At 38.2% G+C, this 18,983-nt stretch overlaps 3 protein-coding genes across 3 annotated transcripts in view; 1 reads left to right on the top strand and 2 right to left on the bottom strand.

Annotated features, from left to right (window-relative positions):
• Nucleotides 1–561: 561 nt before the first annotated feature.
• LOC135947253 (dnaJ homolog subfamily C member 25 homolog) lies at nt 562–2,196 on the bottom strand. Its single transcript, XM_065495963.1, has 7 exons — nt 2,010–2,196; nt 1,823–1,942; nt 1,628–1,769; nt 1,376–1,564; nt 944–1,325; nt 818–883; nt 562–757 (listed from the first exon to the last, which is right to left on the bottom strand). The coding sequence occupies exons 2-7, from the start codon at nt 1,932–1,934 to the stop codon at nt 638–640; spliced, it is 1,011 nt and encodes a 336-aa protein (XP_065352035.1). The 5' UTR covers nt 1,935–1,942; nt 2,010–2,196; the 3' UTR covers nt 562–637.
• A 447-nt stretch (nt 2,197–2,643) lies between these two features.
• On the top strand, nt 2,644–5,978 carry LOC135946953 (uncharacterized). Its single transcript, XM_065495455.1, has 6 exons — nt 2,644–2,856; nt 2,922–3,080; nt 3,920–4,267; nt 4,322–4,468; nt 4,729–4,858; nt 4,913–5,978. The coding sequence occupies exons 1-6, from the start codon at nt 2,854–2,856 to the stop codon at nt 5,119–5,121; spliced, it is 996 nt and encodes a 331-aa protein (XP_065351527.1). The 5' UTR covers nt 2,644–2,853; the 3' UTR covers nt 5,122–5,978.
• A 179-nt stretch (nt 5,979–6,157) lies between these two features.
• Nucleotides 6,158–18,983, bottom strand: part of LOC135946836 (tachykinin-like peptides receptor 99D) — an 88,874-nt gene continuing 76,048 nt past the window's right edge. The window contains exons 3-8 of the mRNA XM_065495255.1: nt 16,614–16,829; nt 13,588–13,738; nt 11,507–11,703; nt 9,475–9,626; nt 8,537–8,755; nt 6,158–7,837 (exon numbers count right to left, since the gene is read on the bottom strand). Of these exons, the coding sequence (XP_065351327.1) occupies nt 8,598–8,755; nt 9,475–9,626; nt 11,507–11,703; nt 13,588–13,738; nt 16,614–16,829 (874 nt within the window). The 3' untranslated portion in view covers nt 6,158–7,837; nt 8,537–8,597. The remainder of the gene's footprint in view (nt 7,838–8,536; nt 8,756–9,474; nt 9,627–11,506; nt 11,704–13,587; nt 13,739–16,613; nt 16,830–18,983) is intronic.

Here is an 18,983-nt window from a genome sequence, read left to right as displayed (position 1 = left end):
TTTTCTCAATTTGGAGATTATATTAATCCTACATGAAAATTAAATCGTGTGATTAGTGTTTATATTATGGGTCAGATTTAGTATCCTATTTATACAAGCTTAATAATATTTTTAATCAAATAATGTTCAAAATAATTATTAATTTCCATGTCCAAAACAAAAAACAACTAAAAATAATTTTCGATCTCGTTTTATCTATGCCAGTATAAATTTTAAGAGTGAATTGTGCTAAGGTTCTATTTGACGTTGAATTGAAATGCCTGAGATAAAAATTGATTTTAAATGCTAATTTTGTGTGGGCTGTTTTGATTTTACAAGCCTGCCAAGCCAGTATACTCCTAGAGTGAAGTCATACAAAATCTGACATTTTCAAATAATGACAATATTTTTATTAAATGTTGGCTTCATGCTATACACGTGGATATTTAATTTTAGTAGAAAGCGGATAATATTTTTAAAGAATTCATACCAGACATACCAGAATAACTTGTTAGTAAAAAACTCTTTAAGGATTTTGAGGCAATCTTGGTGAAAATATATTTGCATAAGGAACTCTTAAAATACTTTGGACTTCCAGGTTTTATTAAACACAACAAAGTAATAAATATTGAAGAAAACTGCCCCCTGTATTACAAGATCAGTCCTCAAAAGTCATTCTTCCCACTCCATGATTTTTCATGTAGCGCCTATACGCTTTGTATTTTGCGCTTTCGGCAAGTTGTGCTTTCATTTCCTCTTCCTTCTCTTTTTGCCAGTCCTGTAAGACAACAGAAATCAGGTTAAAATTGGAAAAAAGCATGGGACCTAGGCAGAGTACCAAAAATTTGCTTCGTATCCAAAGTTCTCGCTTCAAATGCTGAGTTTTTTCACTGTCTTCAAGCGCCTTGCAGGGAGAAAAGCAATAATTAGTGTTAAACCTAATTTCAACTTTAGAAACATGTACCTCATATTGGTTTTCCCCCATTTTCATGTTCTTCCTAATGAGATACACTTTTTCAACAAGTCCATACGGCTCTTTTTTTATGTTGAATCTGTAGACCCAGATGGCGTACCACTTTCCATACTTCCAAATCGTGTACGGAAGAATGACGAGCTGCACCCACAAGATGTCCATGACACCCGGCTTGGCATAGCCGCCGCGGATATCCATGTTGCTCTCGAGCACACTGCGTATCACCGCTTCCTCCTCCTCTTTGATCTGCGCTTTCGACATTTTCCTAATGCTCTTCTTGTCAGTGTTGAAGAGACCCTCCTTCGTGGCAATGTCGATGGCCTTGTGTCGGTATTTGGGCACAGTCATAAAATATTTTATTGCTGACTCGTACCTGCGGTTCGATTTAAAATTCATGAGGCGAGACATTGTGGCTGCGTTTACCTCTGGTGGGCACTGAAATATTGAATGGCCGACACCACAGTGATGGTGACAGCGATGACTAGGCGGACGTCCACCTTTGGTGCCATCCGTCTACGGTAATATCGGTAATAGTGACTGTAGTACTCCTCAGGGTGGTCCAACATGTAATCATAGTCGGCTCGAGACTCACTATCTTTTAGAATTTCGTACCTAAGAGAAGAAAATGAATTTTAGAAAAATAAATACTTGACTTAGAACTACAAGTCTCCTTACGCAGTGGCGATTTCTTTGAATTTAATCTCTGCAGCAGCTTTTGCCTCTTGGGCTTTGTGCATATCAGGGTGATACTTCCTGGCAAGCTGCCTGTAAGCCTTGGAAATTTCGCTTTTGGTAGAATCTCTGGTGATGCCCAGCACTGCAATTTTTTTTAATTTATGCACTGGAAGCAAGGATATTTTAATTCCTTACCATCGTAGCAATTTTCCTTTCCACAGTAGAGTCCTTCGACCATTGCCGAGGCGCCGTCTATAGCTGCCAAAGCCAGAATCATCAGGGCAAACACGTGGCGCATCCCAGCCATCCTTCCGTCTGATGTGATGGCAAGGTTCAATGAGTATCGTGCACAGATCACATTTTTTGTGCAACATTTTCTCACCTGATTTGTCACAGCAGCTCAAAGATCAGTCATTCGACGACGATGTCAAAGGCAGGTCAAGTTCTAAACATTTCACTGCTTTTGATTTTGGACTTATAACTAAAAGCGTTGATAGCTAAATAAATTCCGGTTTGCCGCACAATCAGGTCTGTCTCTCGGCAAAAGCAAAACACGAAACCTGTACTGATCTTGTTGAGAACAACACCACCTGGGTCCTGGGTGACAGTGTGACACGTATATTTTTATCGGCGCATTATAGATGGCACTGCATGACCACGTTTCGGAGGCACATTCACGCTTTCTCGGCAGTGATTGGTTCTTTGTTCCTTTTCGTTTAAATTGTTGTCACTGGCGCCAACTCGGTCTTCTGCGCGATTGGCCCAAAAGTGAGGCAAGCACAAGCAGCAGTGAAGAGTGAACAGAACAGTGAAAGAGTGAACCCAAATAAATTAATCTGACGTGATGCACGTCTGAACCTGAATTGTTTGGTCTGATGCTTTTAGTTTAGTTCTTCACCGCTTCACCGTCATTCTTTTATATGTACATATTCGCATGAAATTCACTAATTCCATTCTCCATTCCATTGCAGCAAGTTGGAAGTTTTTGTATGTACATTATCATTTATAAATTTTTTAAATTTTACTGTATCATACGTATATGTACGTAAATAATATTACGAACATTACAGATAGACCTGAGAGAAAAGAAGCAGCGATTTTTTACAAAATCCTCAATTATTAAGCATGAAAGTTTTTACAGCTTGAGTAGGAGAGAACACACACGTCCTTATAGAGATACAATTTACATTTAGGCCTTACATACAGGTGAAACGATCTAACTTAAAATGGTGAAAAGGGAAAAGGAGACGATTACAAGATTTAATTAACATCATATGTATTAATCATCACACAGGACCCAACTGATTGTGAGCAGCAAAGAGAGAAATCTTTCGTCAGTGAGATGAATGATCTTTCCAACGACGAGGTTAATCAGCGCTTAGATGAACTTGGCTCAGACCTGTCAGAATGCTATGATCCTGATGAATTGGAGGAGTACCTCCTGGGAGATGTGGTAGGTCTTTGGAAAGTTCAATTGCCGCTAAAAAGGAACATTTTGGGATTTTTTCTTCGTTTCGTCAAGCGGCTCACGTTGAATTTGTCGAGCCTGTCCAAAGCGTCAAATTGTTATTTGCTAAATATTTTTTTATGTATATCTATAAATCAATAGAAACCTATCGATTTTTAAAGCTTTGAATTAAATATTTAGCTGCTGTTCTCACTTTGGTGAGACTTCCATAAATAATCAAAGTCCTCCTTTGCTGCTCTGTTGAACTTAATTTAATCTACCATCCCTACCATCAAAAGAATAGAAAATTAATTCTGATAGCTTATGACAGGTACGTGATTAAAATATTTTTGCAGAGACATAGGTTAACCCTGAGTCATCCTAAATATATATTTTAAGATTATTTAACAAAGGAATGAAATATAATTAAATTATTCAGCGGTTTTCCTGGAAATTGAAGCTCTCAGAAAATTTGAGTTAATTCTACGTTTATGCTATTCCATTAGATCATTCTGAATTCCTCAAAATAAAGCGAATTTACCATACCGACATCTTTGTCTCATCAAAGAATTAGTTTAGCATATTCAATGAAATCTTGCATTTATAATTGTTTTCTAAAAGTTAATCTTGTCTAAACGCACCAAAAATTTCACTTTTTGATATTTATGTAGCTTGTTTAATTTAAATTTAAACGGTATATAACCGGATTAGCAGTTTCAAATCCTTGCATAGATATAAAAAAATACAAATCATTCAGTGTTCTATATTAAGGTCAAAACAAATTTGTTCCTTCAAGTTGTCGAGAAAAATTAAACCATTTCGATTAATAACTAGATGATTTGTAGCCTTTGACACCACCAAAGCCAATGAAGCACAAAGCAGGAGAGTCCGCTAAAGAGATGATGGTTCTCAAAAATTGGAGGGCTTACGACGGAAATGACGTCTTCTTGAATGCTATTAATACGGTGATTATTGGTGCTGGATACTCGGTCGTCGAGTTCGCTGAGAGTGCGGTGAAGCTAGGAATGGTGTCTGACGAAGAGGAGGAGTTCTACTCTGACAATGAGCTTGCAACAGTGAGTGTCAGTTTTGACAGCACGAAGTCCCGTGATCTCCCCTACCTTCCTCACCCAAGTTCACTTGATGGCTTTGAGGAGAAATTATTTGAAGATGAGGAGCCAGATAGTAGCCAGGTATTTATTTTATTGACCTCGTCTGCTTTTCTATTCTCAAATACTAAAATTTAGGAGCTTTTCATCTCTGATGACAACCAAGATACATTGAGTGTGAATAGCAAAGCAGCTGAATTTGTGAATGAGGTGTTGACAGAAGCGATGGAGACACTTGCAGCCTCAGTCAAACCTGATGTGAATAATGCTCAAAAGGAAAATAAGGTATTAGTGTAGAATTAGAATTTAAATCTGTGTATAGATAGTAATTTGCATTGTTGCATAATTTAAAGCAATTTTAAGATGGTGTCAGCAGGGAGATCTGCTTGTTTGTATTGTTTATTATTGTTTCGGAAACGTCAACTAAAATTCTCATGTTTTCTGTAGTAGCTCTTAGAACGCTTTCAATTAAGCCTGTTACTAATTACAGTTTAAACTACTTTCATTATACAATTATTTTTAACTGACATTTTTAAATGCTCAAGGAATTGGTCACCAAGGCTGCTGAAAATGACTGTTTGGATGACTTCTTGCTGATTGAATCAGATTTGATCGAGCAAATGCGTGGTCTGGTCATGCAGCTCAAGACTGTTGACACCAAGTCTAAAATAGAAGGTGCGTCGCCAATTTTATTGACTTATCCGACTCATATAATGCTCACCCACGCAGGGGAGAGCACTGATCTTGACAAGGGCTGCATATTGGAGCAGATGTCAGCCCTGGTGGAAAAGCTGCCCAACAAAGACAGCCGGGATTATTGCCTCAGTCTGCGTCGCAAGCTGGGACGCGCCAACAAATGCCCTTACACGGAGGAGGACATTGCCAGCTTGCAGCTGTCGTATCAAGAAAGTGCACTCAAGCCCATGCTAGAAGTCTAGAACGCCATGGTTTGGATGATGGAGATAGTATTATCTTAGGACTTTAAGATACGTAAATATTCAAAGTATTTTCCCTTTAATTTACGATGAACAATAATTTTGCTCGACAGTCTTTCTCTTCTTAAATATTTATGTGCATATAGCTTAAGTATTATGGAAAAATGTATGAGAACTCTAGCCTGGATTATTACATAGTGATGACGTGATGTTGCATTGGTAGTAAATACTTTATCAATTTCGCCATAAGATCTATTAAGCCAATAATTTAGTTCATGTTCATTTCAAAATTGGATCAACTGCCAGAACTAATTTTTCTCGCTGTGGTTGTTTTTTAAAAAAAATCCCCATTACTGAAAGTGTAGGTTTGGATAGGTTTTCATCTCCTTTAAATTTGTATGTTTCACCTTAGTAAAATAGTCGCGGCATGAAAAATTAATTCAAAACCTTCGCTTGGCATTACTCAACAAATCATCAGAAAAAAATGAAATGAGATGTTGCCTGAATGAAACGTGTGCTAGTATATTTGACTTATTTTTAAGTTCAACTGAAATTTGCATCTTCCCGGACAGTCATTCAGACTGCAAAAGAAACTTTAAAAAAACTGAATGATTTCATTTGAAATCACTCCCAAGATTTTTATCTCAAAACTTTAATTTGACAACTCCCTGAAAGTGCCAAGTTTTTTATTTTCATTATTGAATTATGTAGAAGCTTGGTAATAGCAATTTTCAACGGAATCTGATAGCGCAAGATTGAATGCCTGACAGTGAAAAATAACCATCTTTACCAATTTTGTTGAAATCGATTTTATGATTTACTCATGGTGTCTGCCAATCAATAAAAGCAAGTAAACCTCATCTCTCCGCCTTCATTTCATTCCATCTCTGATTGACAACCTAAACTGGTATCCCCGTCCAGAGTTGTTCAGGTGTCCCAGGAAAAATCGACTTGTAGCCTATATATTTATGGACTCGTAAGCAAAAATAATGAGCTACGCAACATTTCCTACAAGGCAAATTGAAGAAAAGGCGACAGCTATTATCCACAACTTTTTATTTATTTGAACATCACAGACACATGCGAGCGTTTTGCTCCTTTGAGTAACATTTACAGCAAGTTTTACCTTTTTTATAATTTACCAGGGCTCAAAAATCATACAATACTGAATTTCTTTCCTTAAGATTTAACCCGTCATTTCCACTAATCTGTCCACAGACCATTGAAATCTGGCAGTAAATCAAGATAAACTGATACAGCACCAAATCAAGCCATAAAAGCATGTTGATTGAAAAAAAATAATGCTTGATTCATCTCGCTTGTTAAGATGATGCAATTTCCTACATTCTGCCAAATAGATCATCTGGAAGGCATGTGCTTGTTTAAAATTAGGAACAATAGAATGTCGCACCAATTGCACAAATTAAAAAGCTCTTATAGCTGTTCCTTTGTGGGTCCAAATTCCAAATATTATTCACACTTGCAATGCATTTCATACTCGTGCGGTAGCCTCTTATTTTTGTATGTAAATAAATAACATTAATTGTCATTTGGTACCAATTTTTACCAGCCAAAATATGATTTGGCTAAAATTGATTGAAATGCATATCTATAAAGCTGAACCCTGCCTTGAATGTTCACAATCTACATATATGTGCCATCTAATGATATTCAGAAGCATCTTCGTCGAGGAATGCAAATTACTTCTTATGTCTTAAACATTTCACTTATGGACAATGAAAGGAACGGCTTCTTGCAACGCTACATCCTTACACATCTATCTCGTAGTAAGAGTTTTGATTTTCCCACGTAATTATGTTGACAAAGAAGCTATTGCTTTTTGTCTTGAATCTTTTGCTCTTTTAAAACATTTTTCATTTGTAATGAAGTTAATACGTAACAGTGTTTATTACATCAATGAAAAGGAATTGAGCATTGAAGTAATTTAAAAAATTAAAATTATTAAACCTTAAAGACCTGAACCGCAGCTTCAAGTGTCATAGACACTTTTCTATTAGCACGGTCATTTTCAGCTTCTTTATGCAAGGCAAGCACAGTTTGCTTTTATAAATTCAAATTCAACCATTTTCCAGTTCACGAAAATCAGATCATACATACTTTTTGCAAAAGTGAAGTAGTGTTACATTTTTAACATGATTATGATTTGATATCCAGTTCCATAATACAACATGAACACATCAAAAGTTCAAATTACCAATTCCCGATCACGAAGCACGTTTCTATAGGACCAGGAGAAATCAAATTTGCGCTCATAAAAAATAGATTTTGTTTCCTAAATCGATGGCGCATCTAACAGTTTGACAAACTTTCCAATATTTTGATAAACTCTGTCCTTCTAGGAGAAAAATACACATCAACGCACAGCCCACATTGACAAACGGGGCTGTTGTTTCGCGTCAGTTAATTAATTCCAGCGTCTTTTCCGCGTGCAAGACAAAACACCGCCGACCACCCTGACTGGGGAGAAGGAGGATTCGAAGACGAGGAGCCGCAGCTGCTCCCCCTTGAGTATCAGAAAAGCCAGCTTTTCTTCTGCAAAATTCCTTTCGGCGCGCGTCAAAGGGTGGAAGGAAGAGAAAAGGAGCAGAAGGGAATACATTAAAAAAGTTTGTGCTCCCTTACTCTCTGAGAGTTGTGTGGATGTGTGCCGCCTGCCGGCGAGCCAGTTCATTAGCATCTCTTCGCTTCCCTTTTAAACCTGCAAACAAAAACTTTTATGTGACAACAGAAGGAGCGAAGGAGAAAATAAGCGCAAATAACAGTGGAGAAAAGAGGAATTTGCAATTCATCAGTTAGGCAGACGTATTAGGTGATCAAGGTGTGACGCAACTCTTCTCGCCCCGCACCTTCTAAACAGCTTCGAATTGTTACAGCACAAAAAATAAATAATTTTTAAGAAGATAGAAAATAGTTGCCTTTCGTGCTCCGTGGGGGGCTAGTAACAGTTCATAGCGAAAAGAGAATAAGAATGAAGAACAATGAAATTTAAATTGAAATATAGTCTTTAGCTATTACAGCAGACAAAATAATTAATTTTGCCCTATAGCATCTCAAAAAGATGACCAAACTTAAATAATCTATTGTCTCATTCCCATTATGAGAAAAAAATTGAAAATATAGACAGTTTTTTTAAGACCAAGAATAAGTCTTTCTAATCTGCCTTTTTAAAGTTAAAACTTCCTTGCAACTTGTTTTCTAAAAGAATATTTAAAAAAGTGGCAAACATTGAAGTAAAAAACACCATTGGATAGGGATGCTATATTACAATTGGTGCTCAATTTTCAATTGAATAGTTTTAGCTGGTTATGACATTTTAGAAATATACCAGGGTATTTGCCCGTTTATTTAAAGGTCGAATTAATCGGATTTTTTAATCCAAAGACATCCCACTACTTACATTCTTAGATCCAGGTCTGTTGGCGACTGCCACCCCCTCGCCCCACCCCCTCAGGTGTTTGTCAGGAGGGCTCGCCGAGGTCACCGTCTCTGCGGCTGCCACGCCACTTGGCTCCGCGGCCCCCGCCGCGAAATGTGTAGTACTGCGGTCCTCGGGCCGACGAGGAGGCGCCGCCCACCTCCAACGCCACCGCTGCCTGCAGAGGAATGTGGACTGAATCTGCAATACGAACATACCTGTAAATCAAGCCTTAACCCCAATTTATGATTTGTATGATAGCATGTATGTTAACGTAAATTGAGATAAAGCTGGAGTGGATTTTTTAAAATCTGCTAATTAATTAATGTTAAATTAAAATATCTATGTGTGTAGATTTAAGTAACAATGCATGAGTTTATTTTTTAAGTTTTTCTTAGTTATTACATTTCACTTCTCCGTTTTTTTGTTTACGCAACACTATACTAGGTGTGCCTTTACTCACAAAATAATTTTACAAATTATTTAAAAATCGATTTTAAGTTTTCTTCTTATAAACTATTACTATAGAAAAATTATACAACTAATGAAAATACGTTTAAATTTAACAAATATTAATTTCGGAAATTATCGCTTTCATTTTAATTTCACTTAATTTCAATGAAAAACATTTTTCTTCAATCTCAGGTATGAGGCACAACAAAAGGAAAAAGGATCCAATTTGTTAAATTGAGTTTCCCGAAAATCTTCTTGTATTGCAGTTAGCTTATAATGGCACAGATTGAATTTCATTTGGCAGCCGGAGTTCACTCGCAATCACCCTGGAGGCACGACAAACTCAATTTGCGCTAATTCCATTTCTCCCCCGCGTTTGTCGAGGGCCGCGAGGATAAAATTTTCGCCGGCAGCTTCTGGCGCAGCCGACGCCTCCGATTCTAACTCCTCATTGCTCTCGCGCGTACTTTTCTTGCCATTGCGAATGATTCTGCAATGCATCTCGGGCGATCCAGAGCAGCTGTATCTACTGGTGACCACCTCGCGCCGGGTAAGCGGCTCCTGCGGCACCGAGATGCCCGGGCAGCACGAAAAGAACTGCTTGAAGCCACGGCGGAACCTGCAAAAAATCGCATTACCATTAGTTGTTTCAGAGAGACACGGTTGTTAATGTTGAACCATTTCTAAGAAAATAAACTTGAAATCTAAATCTTCCAGGTTTGTTTTCAAACATTATACATTTTGTTCTGAAAACCTTTGTGTCGGCGATTTGATCAATAAATTTGATAAAAAAATATAAAATGTTCAACAGAGATGATAATTAACTGTTGAGCTTTATAGACAGCTGTCAACTTAAAAGAATTTGGGAATAGTTAATAACGTACAAGACTCCCAACCCGTCTAATTATTTTTCGTCAAAAAAGCTTTTTAATAACTCTAGCTGACGTGAGCCTGACCCCTATAAATTAATTTTAGAAGCAGAATAAATATGAAAAAACAATTCCTATGAAATTAAAACGATTGATAATTTTTTCGAAGCTTTTCCCATTTTATCCTCAACAGAAGATCGAATCTGTGGTCATTTTTGGTCTTAATCTTGAGTTTTTCCTCAAGAAAGGTTAACACCATTTCACGGTGATGCGTGCCAATTAGAAATGTAATTGGCCACTTCGTACAAATTGGGCTAAAACAATGTCTTAAAGACCGTTTAAATCGGCTTCGACACTGACAAAAACCATTCAATTTGCATAAAAAAACATTCTGAAAGGAGTCAACTATTTTTCGAAAAAAACCCGTCAAAACTTTACAGCCCTAGTATTGACCTAATGAAAGAAACCAGACTGAAAATGCGAGTTCATTCGATTTATAAATGTAAGGAATTGATATCCATATTTTCTAAGCTAGATTCATAGTCAGCTACAAAGTTCCTAATTTTAACCAAAGTCAATATATACGATATATACCAAATCTTTTTTAAATAAAAAACGAAATATTTGGATTTCAAATATTTAAATTTTAAAATAGTAACACGTGCGTAAGAAGTTTTTCTGTGCTTGTGCCTGGATTTATTAATCTAGTTCAATCATGTTTAACTATTACAAAAATCTAGAGCAGCATATTTGCAGCTCCCGAGTTTGACAATTAATGATATTCGTTTGCCAGATACAGGAAAATGAAATTAAAACGTCCATTGCTCCGTTCATTTAACGCTCAGCTCGTTTAAACTTTGATGAACATAAATATCGGACTCCCCCGAGCGGAAAGAAGGGAATCGCGTGGCAGTGATGGTCGTGGAAAAGCTCTTCTTAGTATGGGGAAGTTTGTTTGAAACGAACAGCATTGTAAAATTTATTCATTTTTATATCTGTTGTCGCTCCAATTCGAATCACGCGCGCGCTCGATTCACAATTTCACAGGACGTCGGACGCGCACTGCTTCCGACGCGCTGCCGGACAACAAAAGGCCGTTCAATTAATCAGCAGCCGCTGGCGCATCCGGCCTTCGGCACTTTTTGTTCTGCTTGCTACGCACCCATCGCTGTCAGCGCAAAATCAAAAAAATTCCCACTCAACAGGGGTGTTGCCAAAAAAACTCAATCTCGGCACGTTTAAATAAAATGCAGGTCATAAAAAGTCGAAATCTTCATAGCAGTTAAAAAATGTATATATATTAAATTTAAGCTGCACAAAATACTTGAGTAAAATATAATTGTGAAATGCGGTAATTATTCGTTGGTCCTCTCGTTTTTTTAAGTGATTTTGCGTTGCATTAGTTGTTTTTCTTTTTGTTTAAATATTGTAACTGAAATATTTGAAAAGCGACTATTTATGATTTCATTTTTTTTTCAATTTCTATAAACTAGGTCTACAGTAGACAGTTGAAAATAGTAGGCATAATAAAGACACCCCTGTTAACAACATGGAATTGCTGGTTTTTTCCTTCCAATTTAATTTTGGCTGGGAAAATCTGTAACTAGTTAATTTGGTGGAATGTGCATACCTAGAGTTCATCCAGCAATAGATGATGGGATTGTACATGGAGTTGGACATGGCGAGCCAGTAAATAGCGAGGTAAACCTCCTGGATGTACGAGGCGGTGGTGATCTCGGGCAAGTGCGATGTCACGATGAAATACGCGTGGAACGGCAGCCAACACACCACGAAAATTGCCACCACTGCCATCATCATTTTTACCACCTGCAAAGAGAACAGCCAAAAGGCAAAACATTAGTTGCATTCCTCCGGATATGAATTTCGTTTTTGAAATCGCAGTGCACTAATTGTAAATCAAGATCTAATTTTCCTGAAGAACGAGGCCTTTTTGTCATGATTAATTAAAATACCAGGTATTTTTCTTGAAACCAATAAAAAAAATTTTTTCTGTATTTTTTAAACTGATTACAATATTTGATTGTAAATTGTTTATTAATTAATGTGAATATTTGAATTGTGACAGTATTAATATAATTTATATTCAAGAAATAGGGCTTCAGCCAGGAGTAGAAACCTTAAAGACGAGGAAAATGTCAGCCATTTCAATTAATCGTTAATTAACATCTTTATCGCAATTTAACACGACACGTGTTCTTTTATAAGATCAATCCATTTTCTAACCACCGAAAATGTTTTCATTTTACATTTGAGTAGCTTTGAAATGTCTATTGATCTCAATATTTATTTTCATTATTGAAAAGCGCCTGCAAGAATGAAAGTTATGCAACCCGCGTGGGTGACGTGTTCCGCGGGTGGCCTGCGCATTGATTCATTCATGCGAAATCCCTATGGCGCTTTCATTGCTACTTTCACAGTCATATAACCGTCATGTCCAGCGAAGGCTTCGCACAAAGTGTGCAATTACCGACCGACACACGACTTCCGCGAGAGGCTTGCTGTGCAAAATGGCACTATTGCGGAACCCGTTTTTCACCCTGGCGTCGACGGTTGCATTGAGCTAACAATTTCCGCCGATAATTAATAACGCTGCGGGCATCAAAGAGTAGAAAAAAAATGGCGGCGCAGTTGAAAACGAGGAGGCTAGCATTCAAAAGGTATCAAAGCGCGGAGTCATCGAGAATTTCGCAAAACGACGACTCTGCAATTTTTTCGTAATAGTCCTTTCACAACTTTGAACGTCAATTGAGACTTTTTATGATGTTTCACATAAGGTTAAACTTGATACTGAGAAATTTTAGATGTGAATATTATGAAGGGTTGAAATAACGAAGACCGATGAATTCAGACGAATAATTTTTTTTAAATCCGAACGGACTCTAACCCAACACCAGAACCCTTTGAATCGGATTCTGCGCACTATAAAAACGACCCTGCACGTCCGCACCGAGTGGCTGACGGCCGAAAACTGAATTTTTGTTTTAAAATCATCTTTCTGCTGTCAAGAAATAATGCAAAATTGCTATAATTGAACCGACAGCAATTGTTGGCTCCCATCAAAACGGCTGGACCGCGCTCCTGTGCCGCTACAGCTACAAAAAATGAATTAAGGAGTGGAAGAGAGTGAGAGTAACAAAAATTGACAAAAATTCATTTCCGAATTTCTATAACCAATTTCCCTACGGAAAAATATTTTCTTGGTCTGAATTATTGGTATTCTTCCAGTTTTGTTGTTTAGCAAGACTTGGTTCAAGACTAAATTTAAGCTTTGGCCACAGTAGACGTTAGGCAGGAAACCCTCTCAGAAATTTATGAATGTGACAAAAATGACGCAAAATTCACCACCTGTTTTAATCGTGTCGTGGTTAATAAATAATGTTCCAATGAAAAATTACGTTATCCTGAGTGGATCCTAAGCCGGGCCTCTCTAAAATGAATTATGATCCGAGTGCATGGGCCACTAGGGCGAATTACGGCAACGCAACCTTGAAAGAAAATGGCAACGCTGGTCATAAGGATAGCATTGTACAGTGTTTCAAGGTCAAGCTAAAAAACAGTGCTGTAATCCACCCCACTGTTAAAAAGTGAAATTATCGATCCTGCAAACTATGCATACTGAAATGGGAAATCTCGTTGAGCGGGTCAGTCACGTTTCATGCATTGAATAATTCTAAACACGAAAGCACTCACCCGGCGTTTTGACTTGATGTTCTCCATCTGGCGCTGCGTACACTCGCCAATGCTCTGGCTTCCCCACAGCTCAATGCCGACCCTGGCGTACGTGATGGACATGACCACGATCGGCACCACGTACGTCACGAACATGAAGAACACGTTGTACCTGCAAACCGAAGGGGCTTTATCTGCTTTTGTTCTCTGGCATCCATTCATTCATTTCGGGCTACGAGCGGAGCAGACGGATATTAAGCAAACACAAGTGGCTTCGATCACAAGCTTTTTCCACCTGCTGGCTTCGATTAATGCCAGTTGGCTTCACCAAAACACCAAAAAGGTCGCTATGCGCAAATTAGACTCACTTATACTTTCAGTTTCAGTGCGGTAAATCCGCATACTGAGAGTAACGTGTTTTTTATAGAACGAGATAGATCCTTTTGTAATTCAAGTAAATTAAATCTTGTCGTTTGATTCCACGTAGAAAGATCCGTCCGTATCGACTTTTTCTGTCTGGACTCAAAAATCATAATATGTGGCAATAATTTTAGCGTGCGTGTGAATGTTTTTTTAGCGTAGGTCATGTACTACTCGACTTTCTTTTGATTTTCTGGCTTGATCGCTTGTACATTGTGCCTTTTTCCCTTTTTCATTGTATAATTAAGTGAAATAAATCAACTTATTTACAATAAAATAAAAATTAATAAAGTTATTATAAGCCAACAAGTATATACAAAAATTTCTAGCTAGTTTTTAGGATTTTGCAATACTATGGATCTATATCGTAATTTAGGACAAAAAGGCTGACGTAAAATTGTATTTACTATATTGCATGATTTAGGTGCCTTAACGAAATCTCATCTCCAGATAGTGACAAAAAAAATCGATTTTCTAAATTCTGAGCCGTAGGAACTTATAATGTGTGGCATATTTTTGAGATTTCGAGGATTCCATTTTTTTTAAGCATTTTATATTCTCTTCCATTTCTATCCCTCAGTTTAGAACATGGAAAGAGTTCTTTTTTAATTAACTAACAAAAAAGTTTATTTGATTAAAAAAAGCTCAGAAATCAACAAGAACAAAGTCTTTTTATTCATTTTCCTATCAATAATGCAACCAACCTCGAGAGAAAATCATTTCTCTCGAGTTTAAGGGATATCAATCTTAATAGTCAAAACTAGGCCAAACTTCTGCAACAAACAAGACGCGGAATGAAAGGGCCGATTTGAGGCTCTTACGAAGAACAAAGAGGCCCGAAGTGCAAACAAGGCACAAGTCAGCCAAAACAGGCTTTCGCAACAGAATCGTGTTCTCGGCGTCTCTCTATTTGCCTTGGCCGGTCGGCTTTCACGAACCGGCGGCCGCGCGTATTATTGTTTGCCTTGAAAGCGCGTGCAGAACAGACAAATCGCTTTCCGGGCTGTGGCTGCGAAAGAGTTGGCTGATCGTGCCACCCGTCTGTCTCTCTGTCTATCCCTCTTTCTGCCCCTTTGTGCCGATGAGCAGCCCCACGCTGAAGGCTGAAGGCTGCGCGAGCGAGCGACCAATTGAATTGTGGCTCGAGCACACAGAGCCAGAGTCAACACGTCCCTGCTCTTGCCTGATTTGCACTGCGCGACAGCCACTTGCTCGCACACAAAACGCACACACCAACCCCCCGCGCCACCACTATTCAGTCCGTGCACAAAGCGTGAGCTGCCTTCTTTGTAAACAAAAGCTCGCTTTTTGCACCAAACAACCCTTTGGTTAATCTATACGCTGGCTAATTAAGAGAGCTTGGCTTCGTGAAACCAGCACTACTCAGGTAGACACGTAGCAGGTCAATTAACGACGGTGAGCAGCGTTCACAGTATTGATTTCAAACGTTCTGTTCATATTCAAACCTTTATTTTGATTTCGATGCAATAAAGAAGGGAAAATAATCATTATTGAGGTAAAATTTAGATGCAAGTTCACGATTTGCGTGAGCTCCCTAATGTTCAAAGCCATCGGTTACTCAAGATTTTTTGACATGAAAATAATTTTTTTATGTGCTGTAAAGTAAAGTTCAGCCAATCACCATATAAATTGTAGCAAAGATTTATGTTTGTTTTAAAAAATCTGTTTGTATCGTTTTTATATGTTTCTACGGCGATTGACTGAATCGATTTTTGGTTTGAGGACAGAAAAAATAATTTTTTTAAAATTAATTGGTGGCTTTGAACACGTAAGGGCTTACACAAATGGTGAATTGCTAAGCCAAAATGGATAGTATGATCTGACAAAAATTGTCAGCCTTTAAATTTGTACAAAATTTGTACCAGCCTCTAGAGGGCAAAAATCACAGAGGTGCTGAGAGTGGGCAGAATTTCCCAAGGGCAAAAATACGCAGATTGGATTTCCTGTATCAGGTTGATTTTGCGCATTGTTTTTGACTCAATGAAAATAGCGAGAGAAATTCACTGAATATTTAAATGTGATGCAAGCGACCGATCAAATTAACTTATGTTTCGACAAGTGTGCTCTGCTTTCACATTTTACCGGTTTGGAGCGAAAATAAAATTTAATTATGCGTCTAGTGCACATTTGAGGATTGTAGGGAATACATCATCATCAGACCATGTAACACTGTCAGATTGATGAATTACATTAGTTTAAAAATATGATGGATCTTTAAATTGCTGAACTTTGAAGAATGATGTATAGCTACAAACTTAGAAAACACATGCCTTCAACTTTTGCTGATCTGAGCGAAAATGAGTCTAAATGAGTGTAACTTTTGTTAAGCATGGAACAGCGTAAAAAATTGATTTTTTGTTGCCATACATATTTTAACGAATCTAACTTGTTAAGGTTTTTACCATTTGCTATTGAAGCACGATAAGAGAAAGTTGATCTATTCTCCTTATTTTGTCTCTTCCTCTGGACAATCTTTTAGTGTTCAAAAAATATTCATTCAAAATAAATAGATCCGTTTCGTTAGAAGCCACATTCCGACGGTAAAACACACATGATTCACCACAAACTTTCTACTGGCTTGTCAAAGTCAGGTCGCGCAGTCTCACCAGTACTCGAGGACGCTGTTGTTGGTGTCACCGTCGGGCCACTCGGCGTAGCAGACGATCCTGGTGCTGCCGTCGGTCAAGCTTATCTCGAAGGTCGTGAAGACGATGAGGAAGGGCAGCGACAGGACGGTGCCCACCAGCCAGATCAACACCGTGATGCACAGGGTCGTCCTCTTGCCCATGCGTGGCCGCAGCGGATTCACGATCGCCATGTACCTGAGACATTCAATTGAAAGATTTTAATTCTTGCGTCAACTTGAGGAGGTAGTGTCTGCAAAAGCATTCTAAAATTTGTAGGTCGAGGATAATAAATAAAATTGAATTGTGGTCCGATTTCATTGAATTTCTAGCTGACGAGAAGCTTCAATTCATAAACAACAGAAATTGGCATAAAAAAGTTAAAAATTCTCTTCTTTTATCCTTTGCTTCAGACCCCTCATTTTCATTTCAAAATTTTCCTCATAAATCCCTTTTTAACGGACACTCAACGACCTAGATCATCGAGACGAACAATAAGAGGATGAAAACGAAGAATTAATTTTATTAAGAAAGATTTAATAAACCAAAAATTATGGTTTTGGGCAGTGCTTTCTGCACTACCAATAAGTGCACAGACCGACCGGACAAAGGCTTGATACGACTCAAAAAGCTAATTACTTTTAATAAAATAAATTGTATGTAACATTTTCCTGCCAGTTTGAATTGCATTCGTTCTCATTGAGAATAATTTAAAGGCTTAAGCCTCAGACTACATAAAAAAGAAATAAGTAAAATACTTGCATTTGAATTTGAAAAAATGCTTTATAATTTGATTCATTGGATAATTTATTTTTCCGTTTTTGCTTTTTTTGCATTTGAAACAATCAGAGAATCGGCACTCCACCTTTCCAGCAGGAAAAAAATATAATTCACGCGATTCTGATGGTAGCTGAGTATATGCGCGCATTTTAGATTCACTTTGCGCACAATCCGACGGACAGACAAAGGACGTTGAGACTACTGCCTGCATTTCGGTGGGCTGTCGATCGCATGGCCGCAAAGCTGAGAGGAATATGCAGCTTTCTCAGCAGAGTGGCAAGCCGTGTCTCTGGGCTGAGCCAAACAGCCGCAACGGCCCTCCTGGGACAAATTTTCGCGTCACTTAACGAATTCAGAGCCGAACTCGGGGTCTCTGCCGAAAACAGGAGCCACTTCGTTGTGGCATTTTATCGCTCTCAGCTCCGCCAGCACATTTTTACATGGTGGAAGAGGCGCATTGTTAGTGCGAGTATGCGTGAGAAAATTAGTCCCGCGTGGAAGATACAATGCGTTTTGATTGCTGGCCCCAAGCCCTCATTATAATAATTATGCAGAATCATTAAAAAAAGTCCGTCAGATTTTCTATAATAATTTTTTTCATAGAGTAAAAATCTTATTTCTTTACTGCTTAACTGTAAAACAGAGCTCTTATGAATTTAATTTCCAAGGCATTATTTTCAAATGCTTAATTCTAAATTGTGTTTTAGATGTAATCAAAAGCCAGATTAAAAATTTCCCTGCGCACAATTGTTGAAACGCAGAGGCGGAAGAATAGAACTCCGTCTCAACTCAGCTGCCTCATGCATCTTCTTTCGTTGCTTTGGGCACGGTTCGAGAAAACTTGTTAGCACAATGCAATTGTTTCAATTCCAAGAGCTTTGTTCCCCCAACACACGCGCTGCTTTCGTTCTTAAGCGGAATTTTCTCTCTTTCATCCGCGTCAAGATTTCATTTTTATTCTTTGTCGCGAGAAGACTGAGGGAAACACCAAAAATGTACATAAATTAAGCACGCGTCAAGAATGCAAAGAAGGGTTTTGCATTTGCACAAATCTATTTCGGCCAAGGCAGCCGAAAATTTGCTCCAAGGCAGGTGCGTGACCTTAATCTGCGCGCGCGAGAGAGGAAAACTCCCCCTTACTTTTTCTCTCTGCTCGGCTGTGTTTTGCAATTCAAAAGGTGCGTAGAGGTTTTTCCGCGCGTTGATTACGACGTGAAGAGATGGAAGTCGCGCTGACTGAGTCTTTATGTTGTGGTCTTAAAGCGACCCGGCTTTTCAGCCAGGATGTGATTACATTTCATTCAGTCAAATCATAATGAGAAATGTGAGCCTCCAACTGGACCAGGGAAAAGGCCTTTCAAGCACATCTGGAGCAAATTAGATCAAAACTATGTTGATTAAATCTTTATTCGAGTCACTGCAGTCTCTGAAGTTTCAATTCGTTGAGCTCAACGTTTTTATTTCTTGGACAGGTCATTAAAAAGTCAGTGATTGGATTGGTCTCAACTCTTTCGCTACAAGCAAGCAGTGGATTTTGCGTTTAACTAACTGCGGTAAGCTCTGTAGTTAAGC

Source organism: Cloeon dipterum, chromosome X, assembly GCF_949628265.1.
Source record: "Cloeon dipterum chromosome X, ieCloDipt1.1, whole genome shotgun sequence".
Lineage (NCBI taxonomy): Eukaryota > Metazoa > Arthropoda > Insecta > Ephemeroptera > Baetidae > Cloeon > Cloeon dipterum.
The sequence above is the reverse complement of the archived record's forward strand: the minus strand, read 5'-3'. Positions and strand labels throughout refer to the sequence as shown.